The sequence below is a fragment of the Nomascus leucogenys genome, chromosome 8, assembly GCF_006542625.1.
Source record: "Nomascus leucogenys isolate Asia chromosome 8, Asia_NLE_v1, whole genome shotgun sequence".
Lineage (NCBI taxonomy): Eukaryota > Metazoa > Chordata > Mammalia > Primates > Hylobatidae > Nomascus > Nomascus leucogenys.
This window is the reverse complement of record NC_044388.1, coordinates 77,165,899-77,181,118: the sequence shown is the minus strand read 5'-3', so window position 1 is coordinate 77,181,118 and position 15,220 is coordinate 77,165,899. Positions and strand designations below refer to the sequence as shown.

General features: G+C 54.3%; 1 protein-coding gene across 1 annotated transcript in view; it reads right to left on the bottom strand.

Annotated features, from left to right (window-relative positions):
- Window positions 1-4,623: 4,623 nt before the first annotated feature.
- SHB (SH2 domain containing adaptor protein B) overlaps window positions 4,624-15,220 on the bottom strand; it is a 150,774-nt gene continuing 140,177 nt past the window's right edge. Inside the window, exon 6 of the mRNA XM_030817438.1 lies at window positions 4,624-5,499. Coding sequence (XP_030673298.1) covers window positions 5,316-5,499 — 184 coding nt within the window. The 3' untranslated portion in view covers window positions 4,624-5,315. The remainder of the gene's footprint in view (window positions 5,500-15,220) is intronic.

Genomic DNA, 15,220 nt, shown 5'->3' with positions numbered 1-15,220 from the left:
GCCTATGGCCCCTTGGTCCTGACCAAGCTCAGGAATGTTTTGTCACCAGGACCACGTGCCAGGGCTTTGCCCTCCCCGAGCACCGGCATTCCCTGGGTGTGTGGGTGTGTGTGTGTGTGTGTGTGCATGTGTATGCGGGGGCATGGGGGTGTTGGTGTCAATGCTCTGAGGGAGCCTGACAGTCAGAGGTGTGGATTCTGGGACACTGGGATGTGTTGGGGAGGTGGGGGAGAGGGGGAGAAGAAGTGAACCAAAGCCCAGGAGTCCTTGGGAGTGGGGGAGGAAGGGGGCCAGCAGGGGAGACAGACAGCCACATTCTCGAAAAGGACGAGTAAGGGAGGGAGGAGTGGCAGCTAAGTTCCTGCAGGGGCGGGGGGATCGAGGAATCACTCCAGAGCAGGCCCCCAACACGCTGGGGAATGCTGTGCCCCTTCAGGTGTAGGTGAGGAGGGGCTTGGGCGCACACCTTCCAGGTGGACCTGGGCTATCTAATGCTATCATCATGGTGGCATCATGGCGATGGTGGCAGGCAAACAATGGCAGATTTTGTGCCAAGACTCATGTCCTTCCCTTCTCTCCTTAAGAATTCAGCTCCTCTAGGAAACAGGTGGCCAGCATCTCCCCATCTTTGGGGAGACCCTCCCTGCCCTGCCCTGTTCATTTGCCTCCGCGGGATGAGGCCTCTGGAGTCCCAGGAGTCTGGCCACCTCCCACCAAGGCAGGCTGCACCACATCAGGCTCTGATGGACTCACCCTGATGATTCTACCATCTGTTATCTCTGCGTAGACCATGCAGCCCGCCAGGATCGCTGCTGAACTCCTACCATCCCCCAAGGCCCAACTTTCCCTGACCACTGCAAGCAGATTCAATTCCCTCTCATCTGGGATCCCACAGCTCCTTGGGTTGTTTTTACACACTGGAAACTTCTTGAGGGCAGGGGCTGAGTCCCATTCACCACTGTATCCACCAGACCTGAGGACCAGTAGGTACTCAATGAATGGCCGCTGAACGAATTCATTTATTTCCACTGAGCTCATTAGGCCTCTCTCTTCCTCATAATTAGGAAACAGACAGGTTGCTTTTTCCTTTAACAATCCACCTTTGGAAGCTGACGACAAGAGCTCAGCTTTTGCAAGCAGAAGCAGCTAGATTCCTGGGGCACATGGCTGCATTAAAAAACAAACAAAAATCATGCATGCTCAAGGAGGTGCATTTAAATGAGACACTGTGTGGCCGGGCACCCGCCTGTAATCCCAGCACTTTGGGAGGCCAAGGTGGGAGGATCCCTTAAGCCCAGGAGTTTGAGACCAGTGGCCTGGCCAACATGGCAAAACCCCATCTCTACTAAAAATGGAAAAATTAGCTGGGCATGGTGGTGCATGCCCGTAGTCTCAGCTATGTGGGAGGCTGAGGTAGGAGGATCATCAGAGCCTGGGAGGCAAAGGTTACAGTGAGTGGAGATTGTGCCACTGCACCCCAGCCTGGGTAACAGAGCAAGACCCTGTCTCAAAAAAAAAAAAAAAAAAAAAAAAGACAAATGGTAAACAAGACACTTGTAGTATATTAAGAGCTTCACATTAAATATTCATCATTATACAGTGTGTCACATAGAATTGGAGTGGTACAAGAGACTTTAGCAGTAGGTGGCTGGTTTGAGGCTCCTAGCAGGGATGCAAACAGCCCCAAGGAGGGGGTGGAAAGGCCAAGGGGCACCTGTGTTCCGAGCGTGCCTGTGAATAAGTCCCCGTGGGGTTCTGGGAGGTGCGCCCACATCTAAGACTGTGGGCCCTGCACTCCCTCTGGATGGCTTGCCGAACTTGGTCTTTGCTGATCACCAATTCTGGAAGGGTGGAGAGACAGTTGGCTGGACAGCTGCCTGATTCAGCCAGGACCCTTCACAGGTGTCTGTGGGCCAACACCAAATGCCAGCCTGCTCTGCTGGCAGGGCTTCTACCTGCACAGTCCCTAGGGCTGCAAGAGCAAATGGGGACCCTGGCTGCCGGTCCTTGCCAGGCCCTTGGTCAATGACGTCACCACTTCTGAGAGAGCGTCTGGGGAGCTACCGGAACTTCGTGTTCAGCATCTTACAAAGGGGGCCGCTGGTTCTGGGAATGGGCAGAGGGAGCCTGCAGGCTCCACCCTGTTGACCGGACGCCTTGCGGGAAGCTGCTGCAGGTTTCCCTCCTGCTCATACTCAGGCCACAGAGGGGCCCCGGCCCGCAGCCGCTCTGTGAGGACAGGGCCTGCCTCCTGAAGGTTCGGAGTCTTTGCACCCCTTTCCTGCGAAAGGCTGTGCTGTGAGCCTCTCTCCAGGAGAGGGTGTCAGCCTGGGCCATTCTTCTGACTTCAGGACAGGACTGGCAGGCAGTGGGGCCCTCTTCCCCTACAAAGCCTCCTTTCTTTCTGTGGGCGCCATCCTGTTTGGGGGCTGCCAGAAGGGCCCTTGACTCCTCAGCGCTCAAGGACAGAGCTGCTCAAGTGGTCAGGCATTATGGTCAATAATAGAGCCAGCAAAGAAGGGAGACACAGAAACAGCCGCTAGTGCCAGAGGTTCTCAGACAAAATGCCGAGGGTGCGACGTTGTGTGGCAGGAGCTTTTCTTTTCTCTCAAAGAAATCCAGCTCAATTTTTCCCCCATTAATTGGCAGCAGATGAAAAAAAAAAAAAAAAAACCCCAAAACAAAAACCAAACCAATGCCAGTAACCTGAATGCGAGTGTTTCTGAAAGGGAAAAGCTGTTTCAATTGTTAGGTGTCCAAGAAAACATGAATACAGGCTGACAGAGGAAACGGTCACAATTAGAGGAAGAAGAGGGAGAGGTTCATAAAATTAAGGGAAAAAAATTCTTTTCAGCAGCTCCCATCCTGTAAGCAGGCTCCTCTGCCAGCCTCTGTCCCTGAGGGGGGCAGGAGGTTGGGCCTCCCAGGGAAACTTCAGGAAGACGAAGGCCGGGGACAGGGAGGGTCCCAGGAATACCCTAAGAGGCCAAGTCAGGGCCAGAGGGCACAGCTGCCAGCTTCCACCGAGACCCTCCCAGAGCCTTTTCTGAGGAGCGATCTGCCCAGGAAGACTGTCTACAGAGAAGGACCGTGAGGCCCAGCCCCACCTGGCAGCCTCAGGAAGTGGCCGGACCTGAAATTGCCAGTGTGAGGTCTCACCCTCCTTCCCCGCGAGAGGGTTGTTCCCCCTCTTCCTCAGCCTCTCATGGGCCTCCTCTGAGGATAAGCCTTGGGGTCCAGGCTCCTGTTTGGACAAGTGCCAACTCCTCACTCGTCATTTCCCACCTACCCTCCCACTCCCCCAAAGGAAAGCACGAATCATTCCAGGGTGTCCCTGCCTTCCTCCCTCATTGAGGGATGTTTTAGGAAATGCCAAACAGGCAAGCAAAGTATTGGCTTCTTTAAGAGACTAAACCCAGGCCACAGCCAGCGTGGTCTCCATGAGGGCTGGGCCACGTGGACTGCCAGACAAGGCCCGGGAGGACGACCCAAGAGGCGGACTGGTCACTAAAGGCGGGTCACCAAGGACAGGGCTTTGCACAAACCGCTGAAGTCCATGCAGCTACCTAAAGGGGCAGGGCTCTGTCCCAGCTCAACACGTGGCCTTGGCAAGTCCTCCTTCTCCGGGCCTGTGTCTCTGCATGTGAACAGTGAGCTGGAACCACCTCCAAACAGTCTCTAAAGACATAAGCAGTGCTGATGTCTGAACCCGCTGATGACGTTCAAACTCGGCCCCTTGTGCGCTGCCCAGGTGGGCCAGGGATGACGGTCGTCAAACTTCCAGTTCATTCAGACCAGCTGGTGCCTGGCGAAGGCTCTGGAACCCTTGTATCTCATTCAAGAGAGGGCAGCCACATCTTCATGCTGCTGGGTGGGTGGAAAAAGCAGGAGAGCTGAGAAACTCTTAGCCTCATCGGGGCTGCCTGGCCTGTGTGGGAGGACCCTGCTACGGCAAGCAAGAGAGAGGTCGTGTGTGTGTGTGTGTGCGTGTGTGTAGGTGTTCTTGTGTGTGGAAGCAGTGTGGACCACTGAGGGCTCAATGTCCTTGGGAGGTCAGGATTCTCCCTCCTCCATTGGCAGGGTGACAGCAAGGCCATGCAGAACCAATGAAAGAGCACTGGCTGCAGAACCGCTCTGCTGCTGGTGAGCTGTGTGGCTTTGGGCAAATGATGTTCCTTCTCTGTCTCCCTTTCCCTACATGTTAAATACGTCCCAGGTGGTGCTGACAGATAGTGGGGAGAGAGCCCTTTGTAGCCAGCTGGGTGCTGTGTCCAGGGGTCGGGGTCGGGGGGGGGGGGTGTCAACACAGACGTCTCACTGCAGGAGGGAAAGACTGGTTGTTTGATCAACACTGGAGGCTCCTGACTATGTCCACTGCTGAAGCCTGAACTTTGAGCTCTGGGTTTACTCCCAGAGTGCTACCGACTGCCTCAGCCCAGCTGCCAGAGCAGACAGCTCTGGTGTCCAGAGCTGCTGAGGGCTGGAGCTGAGTCCTCGGCCTCCCTCCCCTCCCTGGGGCCTGCCACAGCAGCAAGCCCAGAGGAGACACACCTTGCTCTGGGAGTGAAACCAGCACTGCCCCCTCAGAGACCCTCTACAGTATATCAAAAAAGGATAAGGCTATATATTAAATGACTATTTTATTTACACACCCTATTCATAAATAATTGAATCCTCTTTTTGACTGCACAATGATTCCTTGAAGATCACCTAATGATTACACTGAGTGACTACAAGCAGATCAGTGGGCTTACCCATCTGTGTGTGACCACCTTCTCACATCTGTACTCACACACACACACAGACACACATATACACACCAGCGGGGGCAGGAACCCCGGGGCCTCAGGGGCTCTCAAAGCACCAGCATTTGGCTCCCAGCATCAGTAGGGGGGCTCCTGTGGGAAAACTTTGCCCCGTACACAGGTGTGAATTTGAGACAGCTGGAGAACAAAGAGATGTCAGCCAGGGAGCTCCCGCCCCACCCTACCCCGCCCCTCGGAGCTGGTCTGCCTTTGTTCATCCTGGAAGGCATCTCTTTGGATTTGCAAATATTTTAATTCACAGAAACTCAAGGAGAGGGTGGGGGTGGGGGTGGGGGCTGGGGTGGTGTGTTGCCGCCCTTCTGTCTTTATCCAGGCCTTCTCCAGCCCCCGTCAGTGGCAACAGCATTCTAGAGACATGCAGTGGTGTGCTAGTACCATACACACAACACAAATGACACAGCCAGCAACAGTGGCAGGGCTGGTTGGTGGGGGGCCTCTGGCGCCTCCAAGTCTCAGGCTCTGTCACAGAGCAGGGCAGGTCTGGTCCGCTCACAGGGTCCTCACAGCCACAGGATAGAGGAGGGACAAGTGCTCGGCCCCTTTGATGGGCAGCTTTCTGGTGGTGTAGTAGTGGATGACTTCTGGGACACTGTCGAATGGAGGGCTGTTCTGACCCAGAATGTATTTCTCTTTGGTTTTGGCCAGTTTCATGTGCATAAAACCCTGGTTGCTCCTGTGAACAAAACATAGAGATTATCAGAACTACCCCTCTGACACTCAGGCTGAGGCTAAGGGTCTCCCTCAGCTGTCTGGGACAGAAGGAATCCCAGCCATGAAGTGGTTGCAAGCTGCACCTCTCCAAGCCAGGACCGAGGCCCAAGACCAGATGAAATGCAGCTGCACCCAAGCGCAGCCAGCATCTGACCTGGAACCAGCAGCAGCCGCCACTGCTACAGGAGAGCATTCCAACATTGAGCGCTTCTAGGGGCTTCTTCAGAAAAACCAAACAAAACGAAACAAAACTTAGCCCTTCTATTACCAGTGCATATCCCTGTTTAAGCCTTGCCTGTTTAAGCCAATGCCATGACAAGTGGGTAGGGCAGGGGTCATCATTCCCAGTTTCCAGAGGAGGAAACTGTGTGGCAGGGATGGCAAGTGATCTGTCCTTCCCTTTCAGTAGTAGGAAACTGTCACTGGGAAGGGGCCACGCAGCCAGGGACTACATTTCCCAGTCTCCCTTGTAGGCAGTTAGCCATGTGACTTGGCTTAGCCAATGGAAGGTGGGCAGAAAGTCTGTACTACCTGCCCTTCTTCATAAACCCTGTCTCCTGCAAGGTCCAGCCTGTGTTGCCTCTGCTGGGTGGTTTTCCAGGCTCCCACAGGCAGAGCTCCTTCCTTCATCTGGTGGCACTGAGGACACGCATGCCTTCCTGAACTGTAGGTACTTAGCCACCATCCCGGCTCCTCTGAGCATGCCACGGAGCAGGGCCCAGTCTATGTCCACCATGCTTGGCTTCAGACCTGCCTGGGAGGAGCCACCTGAAGTCTGCTCAAGGAAAAGCAGTGGGTGGGTTCCTCAGAGATCAGAGGAGAGCCTGTGTGCCCACAGCCCTTGCAGCCCGCCTGCCTCAGCTCACGCAGGGCCAAGGCCACGGTCCTCCCATCAGCATTTGCCTGGCCCCAGCAGACCTCTCCCAGCTCTCGCTGGGGCTGCAGCCACACTGGTTCCCTCACCCCTCCACCAGCCTGCCCTCTGCCTGCCCACTCAGTTCCACACCTTTTATGATTCTACTATGATTCTGCCACCACACCTGTGGATGCTTTAGATTTTCCAAAGCACAGTCCACTTTATTGGGTGTCTGTCCCTTAGGCAGAAAGCTGGAGCTTCTGACAAATCACCTGCCCCCATCTCCATGGCCTCCAGGAGACTCCCCCAACCTGAGCTCCGAGCAGACTTGAAGGTTTGCAGCTTTTCTGCTCCAGCTCCGCCCCTCGCCGCTGTCGCTCCCACAGGGGCTCTCGGGGCTTGAACACACGTCTTCCAGTCAGGACTGGGCTTCCCAAGCTTACAAGTGCCCACTCTATTAACACCTTAATTTGGGCTCCAGGACCATTTTCAAATGGACAGAACAAATGCTTAATGAAGTGCGAGCACTAAGCAATATGTCTGCTCATAATAATGTATTTAGAGATGTCACCCTCAGCTTAAAGGAAATCGTTGGGAGAGCCAATTACATTTCAAGAGAGAATAATTCCTGTAAAGAACTGAAATTTAAATCAAGATTTTTTTAAGGCTGGCAATGTTCTAATTACAGAGCCTGTGGCAAGCTCTGCTCCTCAGTGAAGGGTCATTTCATCGGAGAATTGCCTAGACACGTCTGAGAAGCAGGCGGCGCACTCGCTTAGGCTGCAGAAAGGAAACGGCATGTGTATTACAAGAAGAATGTAAAACTCCATTCCAGCGAAGACTCACCTACCCGCCACGCCGAAGAGACCACAGATCTGTGCCAGTTTGGAAAGGGCTATGATTGCTTAAGTAATGCGCTGAAACTGTGTGGCTGAGAAAACAGCAGAAGAGTTAAAAAGCTGAGCTCTCAGGTGCCAGGGACACTCAGCAGGGAGGAGGCTATGACCCTGGGCACATCATTCCCCTCTGCGTGCATGCACTGAGAGGCCTTACGTTTTTGGGGTGCTGGACCCAGCAGGCTTTGTGATTCTCACAGATCTATGCCTGGGGGACAGAGTGGAGGAGGTGTCAGGCAGAGGGTCACAGCTGCTGGTGGGAACTGAGTCTGCCAGTGTGCAGGTATGAAGCTGCAGGGGAACAAGCCAGTTTCATTTTCAAGGTTAGGAGAGTAACTCATGGGTGAAGGCAACATTTCCTACGAATTTGTTCTACGGCATCTGGCAAGGGAAGTGGACAGTGATGGCAGCAATGGCTCTGACAGAGTCCGAAGCAGAAGCTAAGCTCCTCTGTTCCCAAATTAGGGGCTTAGAATGGCCACCAAGTATTAAAAGCCGTGCAATGTTCTCTGTACCTTGGCTGTCGACAGATAGCGAGGTGGGGCAGCTGCCAGGCTGAAAAGAGTCTAGACGTCCCCTGGAAGTGCCTCCTGCCTGTCTGAGCCTGCTGTTCATCTCCCCCCAACACACTCCTATCTCGCCTGTGTAAGTACCCACCAGTTTACCACCCTGAGCCAGGCTGTGCCGATGGGGCAGACTGGTCATGAAGCTCAGAGACCAAGACAGAGCTGGGACCAGCACTTGGGCTCCATGAACCCCTAATCTGTGACCTGACCATTCTCAGGCAGAGAGAGAAAGACGCGTTCACATGCTGATCCTCCCGGGCTCAAGCACTGCACCCCGTGGGTTCCCTGGCCCTCAGGCTATCCTTGTGCCTTGCTGGGCTCTGTTCCTTCTCCTGCTGCATCCACAGGGAGACTGACTAGATGACCCTGGGGGGTGCTTCCAGCCCTAGGTCCTGGATTCCACATGTGCAAAACATAATCTGCTGCCTACCCACTGAGGGCTTCCTGCAGGAAGGGGTCTGCAAGCAGCCTCACACCTTCCCTCCACCGCTGCCCTCATCCCCAGTCCTGCTTTCACTGGGGGCATTGGCCAGGATTGCCTTCAGGGACAATCCTTCCTGTAGGCCAGGCTCTATGTCCTGAAGCACCGAGGTGCAGAAAGGGGAGGTGTCTGGCCCAAAGTCACACAGTGATCATCAGCAGCAGATACCCAGAGTCAGTGCTCCTAAACTCAGCACTCCCCAGAGCTAAGAGAGGGCCTCATGTAACCCTCGGTGCTCCATGTGAAGCCAGGCAGGGGGGTGGATGAGAGGCGTCAGACTCTGAGCAAACATCCCCTCCACGCTGATCTTCCGCCTCCACTGCGCCCATGGTGCAGGGCTGATGGCAGGTCAGAGACAGCAGAGGGGCTGGGAGTAAAAGACAATGCATGGCACCCACACAAGGGGCTGTGCCGAGGATTGGAAATGGCATGTTCTGATTGGTGGAGCCCCCCAGCCTGAAAGGCAGGGTGGTGACCGCCCCCCAGGGGTCCGAGGTCCCGAGACTATCTGCCAATCCTCGACCAATGCAAGGGTCAGGTGACGCCTTGGACACACACAGCCAGGAGACGTGCTGTGACAATACATTCTCATTGGTTAAGGTCCCCGTGAGGGAGATGCCACCTAACAGTTGAAGATTTAAAAGCAGCTGCCAGGAGTGCCTGCAGTGACTCCCACCTTCACACAAAAGGAGACGTGAGCACGAGCAAAGGAAGCACGAGCATTTCTGTGGAGAACAGAGGGGTTCATCAGGCAAGGAGTATGGCTGCTCCGGGCAGCATGTATTCTGAGCTGCAAGCAGCCTGGGGGTCACCTCTCACTCCCCTGGGGTACCGTGGAGGAAACTGAGGCCAGAGAATACATTACCCTGGCCCAAGGTGCGCAGCAAGGCAGGCTGCAGGTGAACCCAGAGCCCCAGCCTTGCATCCCGAGCCAGGGGAGCTGGGCTCCGGACCACATCTCCTCCCACCCTTCTTCAAGGCAGCGTGGGCTTCCGCACCTCGGCACCATCATTAGCACCATCGTCGTTCAGGGAGGGCACTGCCCCCGGGGAGCTTCAACAGGCTGCTGTGCCTGCCAAGCTCCTGCATCAGCCACGTCTCCTTTGATAGGACATCTTGCGAGGGCAAAGTCACAATGAGAGGTGTCTCTGGTGGGTGACCTGTCTAATGAGTCTTGTAGGGCTGGCAGAGGCCGGGGTGCTGGAGCTGTCACAGGCGTTCAGATCGCTCATTATCATCAGAAAAAGCAACTCCTCATCATCAGGATTATCAAACGTGTCGGGCATGCAGGGCTAATAACAGGCCCCACCTCACAGCGCAATCACGGTCTTTAATAAAACATTACTCACCCTGCAGCTGCCGGCCGCTGAGCAGGGTGCGAGGCCTCACCTCTCGCTTTTAGACCTAATTGCTTGATGCATATTTCATGAAGAATCCTGGGTAATAGTTATGTTAAATCGCTTCTTTTCATGATGAAATGACTTAAAAATACTTGCATATAATATTCATGCAGGAGAAAGATGGAAATTGGCCTTTGGGACTAACGTGTGGGACCCAGTTATAGGACTCCAGACACAGAGGGGATTTCTGGTTTACCTTAGCTTGAAAGGTGCGTGGGGAGCTGCTGTCCTGACCCAGATGTCCCCAGAACATTAGCCCTCAGGTCAAAACCATCGAAGGCTCCTCGTGGCCAAAACAGATGTAACAACACCCAGTACTTCAAGAGCCCCTACTGGGTACTGGGCTCTGAGCTGAGCTGTTGCCACATATTATCTCATTTAAACTGTAGAGCAAACAACTATAAGTTGTTAGAATGATCACTGTTTACAGATGGGGAAACTGAGGCTCAGGAAGTTTGTGTCTCATGGGACATGGTAGGGCTAGGATTTGAACCTATGTTTGTTGAACTCCAAAGCCTGGCATTCAAGGCGCTGAAGCTCCCACCACAGCCTCATCTGCCTCTGCTCAGCTACCCGTTGGCCTCTTTCTGCCCCAAGATCTGGCTTCCCTGCAGCTTGGTGAGAACTGGAGGTTGAGAATCCTGTCAGCCCATTGTGATGTTTCTCAGCAGGCTGAGCCTTAGCCCCCTCTGGCCTCTGGGCACACATACATGCCTGGCATACAGCTGGGGCACTGTGCCCATCACCCATCCACCCATCTATCCGTCCGTCCATCCATCCCTCCATCTATCCATCCATCCACCCACCAAGGTCTGCCCAGAGCCAGGACAATGAGGCCCCATGCGTCCTCCCCTCCAGACGTAAGCTTCCCAGGGCAGGCTGGTGGCTGGTCGACCTTGTCCCTGACTGTGGCCCAGCAAAGGGAGAAGCTGCCCACTCTGAGGCTGGATACAGTGGATGCTTTCTCCAGTCAGCAACAGTCCCAGGATAAGCCAGTGGGAACTGGCAGAGTGGGAAGGACTGGGGAGCTTCCGGAGGGTCATCCCTATGAGGTGAGTACACAGGCACATGCTTTTCACATCAGAAAGTCTCCCCCAGGGAGGCCACAGGGAAGAATGCGCCAGAGTCTTCTTCCCTTAGGATTTGGAAAGGACTTATTCCTGAGGCCGCTCAGCCGCCCAGTGCCCCCTGCCCAACCCTAAATAAAACATGAATGTGAGACAAGTTCCCTTGCAAAATCATGGTCTTCTTGAAGGGGTAAGGTGAGCGCTGGCCCTGCCCCTCCCTACTCGGGCTCTAAGTGGCTGCGTCTTTTCTTCTTGTTGGGCTATTTTATTTTGGTATTTTTTACCCCTACTCTTTCTTATGACTTTATTTTCTATTACCCCAAAGAATGTGGCACAAAGCTGTTGGGCCATTTTAAACATTTAAATCTTACATTGTGCGAAGATTCCTGGGCCAGGTCGGTGGAAGGAGACAGAATGAGCTTGTGCATTTAAAGTGCACTCAGCCATCAGTTGCCAGATAATTCTCAGGGGAGGGAGGTGTCGCAGGTCCCTTGGCCTTGGTGAGCAGGGCAGCGAGTGCTCACACTCTGAGCCCTGGGAGCACCGCCTCTATGCTTGGCATGGGGGAGGGCCCTTCCACCCCCACAGACATGTACTTGCTTCCAACAGGATGGAGGCAAACAGGGAAGTTTGTGCGGAATTGAAGGGAGTCAGGCCCAGCTGTAATGCTAACCTGCTGTGATGTGGGTGAGAGAGCCAGCCTGGAGGGTGACCATGGCAAGCTACCTCCGTGGTCACCTACAAGCCTGCAAAATGGGTAGTTCCTGCCATAACCCCAGGCAATTCTGCCTCTTGAAAGCAGTACCTTTATGACTCACAACTTCTGCTCTCCTCCTGCCGCCTCTTTGACCTCCAGGGAAGTGAGACATTTCGCTAGGTCTATGCCTCTAAACAAACTCTCCTCACACCCGCGGGCAGGATGCAGCCACTTTAGCAACACTAGTGCTAGAAGATTCCAGAAGCACAGCATTACCCATCTTACCGACTGTGGCCATGCTGCCAAGAGCTCTATGTACCTCTTCATAGCAACACCAAGAGATGGGCCTACAGATTTCAGGTGGGGAAACAGAGTCACAGGGCTCAAGTGACTGGCCTGGGACTATGCAGCCACTGAGGCGAGAAGTGAGACTGAACACAAGTCCACTGAATCTTCACAGAGCCAGAGTGGGTGCCCGCCTGCCAGGCAGACACACGACCCCATTCTCCCTCAATGTGTGGTAGATAAAGAGGCGGTAGAGAGCTCTCTGAAGAGAATTAGGCCACTGTTTCAGTACAGCATTCAGCAAAGAGAGGGCCCTGCTATCTTAGCAGAAAGCCAAGAATCCCAAATGCATGGAGAGCTGCAGCCTGGACCTGGGCTACCTCCCTACAGACACTGCCCCAACACTGTGAGAGATGTGGCTTCACCGCAGCAAATATTTCAACAGTCCACCTCTGTGGTCCAATTACTCACCCAGAGCCCAGGCAGATCCCACTCACACAGGGCCTGGCCTACCTCTGGCATGGCTGAGAAGACCTTAAACGCTCCCTTGGTCCATGACTGGACTAACCTGTGGCCTCCCAAGGAAGCTGGGAGGGCTGGCATTATATGCAAGATACCCACTGCACAGATGAGAAGACTAAGGGCCTGAGGGAGAAGCAACTTGCCTGCAAAGTCACCATGCAAGGCTATCAGGGCTTCCCATGCCAGGGGACCAGGATGTAAGTGCATCTCACTGTGTGAATGGGTTCTCCAACTGTCTGAGGCGTGGGGCAGGGGGCATGGAGGCTCCTTCTAGCTGAGATGTTCTAATAGTTAAGGGAGCCGGGATAAAGGAGCTTAGGAGGGCCACGTGGCCAACATCTGCATCCTGCCCACAGCTTCCAAAGCAGCCTTCACAGTGACAAGCCAAAGACACACACGCCAAGTTATTGTGAACAAACGTCTCGATGTAAACGCTGCTGAGCGAAATGATGTGATTTACAACCAAATAATTAGACTTTCAATAAATGCATCAGCAGCGATTAGCCTACCCGAGACGCCCGGGCATTTCTCAAGCTCTAAGTTGGCGGCCCAGGGTGAAGGCCTTCAGTAAATCATGACAAAAAGCCATCTCTAGGCAGGAGAGCTGGCAGATGCCTCTCCTGGCGAACATGTAGAGGCATAAGGCTTGTTTTAGCACACAGAGCAGTAGGTATGTCAAAATGAACCCATTTTGGGCAATTTTCTCATGAGAAAACCAACACGTTATCAGACAAGAGGTTTTTAAATGATGAGTGCTCAGGCTGAGGGAGTGAGCCTCCCATTACCAGGGGTGTGTAAGTGGGAAGGCAATGACACTTGGTGGGTGGATCCCGCTGGATGCCTTTTGTAGTCCCCCCTCGGGGTTCCCACCAGCCTCAGTCAAGTGCACATGGAAACTGCAAGGAGGGCTGGACGCAGAAGCAGAGGGGGATGGTGAAATGCTGCCGAAGCTTCAGGAAGGGGAAACAGGGTCTAGGGCTTCTTTCTTTCCTTCCTTCCTTTCTCTCTCTCTCTCTTTCCTTTTTTTTTTTTTTTCTACCTCTAATTGAGGACTTTTCTAGGAACATGAAGGCCTATGTGTGTCAGAAATTATTTTTCTCCACTCTTCAGCCCTGGGCGCCCCCCAAAGGGAGGAAGTTCAAAGTCTGATCCCACTGATATTATTGGCTGGGCAAGTCCCCTCTCCCTGGGCCTCAGTGTCTCCCTCTGGAAAAGCTGGAGGGGATCCCTTCAGTGCTGAGTTCTCAAGCCAGTGATGGACATGCCAGGGTGGGTGGGAGCACCCCAGCAGGAGGAACACGGCAGGGCAGAATGGCTCCCCTCATGGAGGGAGACAGGTGGGCACACTGGCCACAGTGGATCCTGGGCTTGGGGACAGCAAAATGACAAAAGCAGGCTTCTCATGCCTGTGCCAACAGGATGGACAGAATCCAGGCCAAGGGTGATCTCTTCCTACTGAGGACAAGGCTGTCGGAGCCCTTAGGCTCCTTAAAGCAGTGGCTCCTACATGGGGCAATTTTGCACTCCCTCTTCCCTAGGGAATATTCAGCAATGTCTTGACACATGGGTGCTACTAGCATCTTGTAAGAGGAGGCCAGGGATGCTGCTAAATGTCCTACAATGCACAGCACAGCCCCCACAACAAAGAATAATGTAGCCCAGCTTCCAACAGTGCCTAGGCTAAAGCCACACCAATCACTAGACGGCCAATGCCTCAAATTCTTCATCCACAACATGGGAATAACCAGAGTCCACCCTCGCGGCTGTGGTGAGGGGCAGATGAGAACCTCCACATGAAGTGTGAACGTCTGACGAATCCTGGCTCGCCAAGCCCCTTAGGTAAAGGTTTACGACACAGAGCAGAATCTGCCAAATGGCTTGGTTCCAGTGGGCTCCAGGCTGTTTCCAAGGACAGGACCCCCCAGTCCCTCCTGAGCAGCACATCGTGGGGGTTGTACCGCATCTGAGGAGACTCCAGAGCAGGACCATGAAGAGGCTGGGCCAAGGCAGCCTCGGGAGAAGCCCCAGCTGCCGAGGGGAGGGCTTGGAGCGCACAATGGCTCTTATAGGCCAAGGGGGGCCAGCACCCTGGGGTTGACCCAGGCAGGGCTGGAGAGGGGGGTGGGTCTTGGGGTGCTTGAGGATGGTGCTGGATGCAGCCCAGGCTCAGGGTCGAGACCTGTATCTGAGTCCCTGCCTTGAACTGTGCCTGGTCTGAGCTTCAGGTCCCTCATCTGGGAAGTAGCTTTCACTGTTCACCCACAAGGACAGCAGGGAAGCAAGGCTCGCCAGGTGCGGAGGTGCCGCCGAGTGTGCAGGATGTCGTTGGAGCCTGGTCACCTGGGTACAAATCTGCACTCTTTGGCAGGCCCCTCAGATAAGTATGATGTGAAACAGGGGGCTGGCACTAGATTCCAGCTTAATGCATTTTAAAATTTTTAAATGAAGAACAGTGCCTTTCAGAAAATACTGACGCCAGTGCAGGACTCAGGGTCCTGGCGTGGGTCTTGTTCTCACCTGCTGGGCAGGAGCCACTGCCCCAGTGGCCACCTGTCTGGTGTGTCTGGTGCACCTGGCTGGCTCTGTGCTGTCTGGGCTGAGCACTGAGCTAGGCTCCCTGTCCGTCTGCTCTGTCATTCATGGCTGCATTGGCAGCCCAGAAGCCATGGATGTGGCTGCAGGAGCATCTCCTCCAGTTGGGCAGCCTGCCTGGCTGGGGTGGGATACCTGGGTTCTGGCCCAGCTCTGTGGCTGGGTGACACGGGGCAAGGCGTTTACTGCCCTGAGATCGATTTCCTGAAATATCAAGTGTTCTTTCACCACACTCTCTAAGGCACATTGTTGCACACAGCATCCACATGAAAACAGAAAAGGAAGCTGGGCATGGTGACTCACGCACTCCCAGCACTTTGG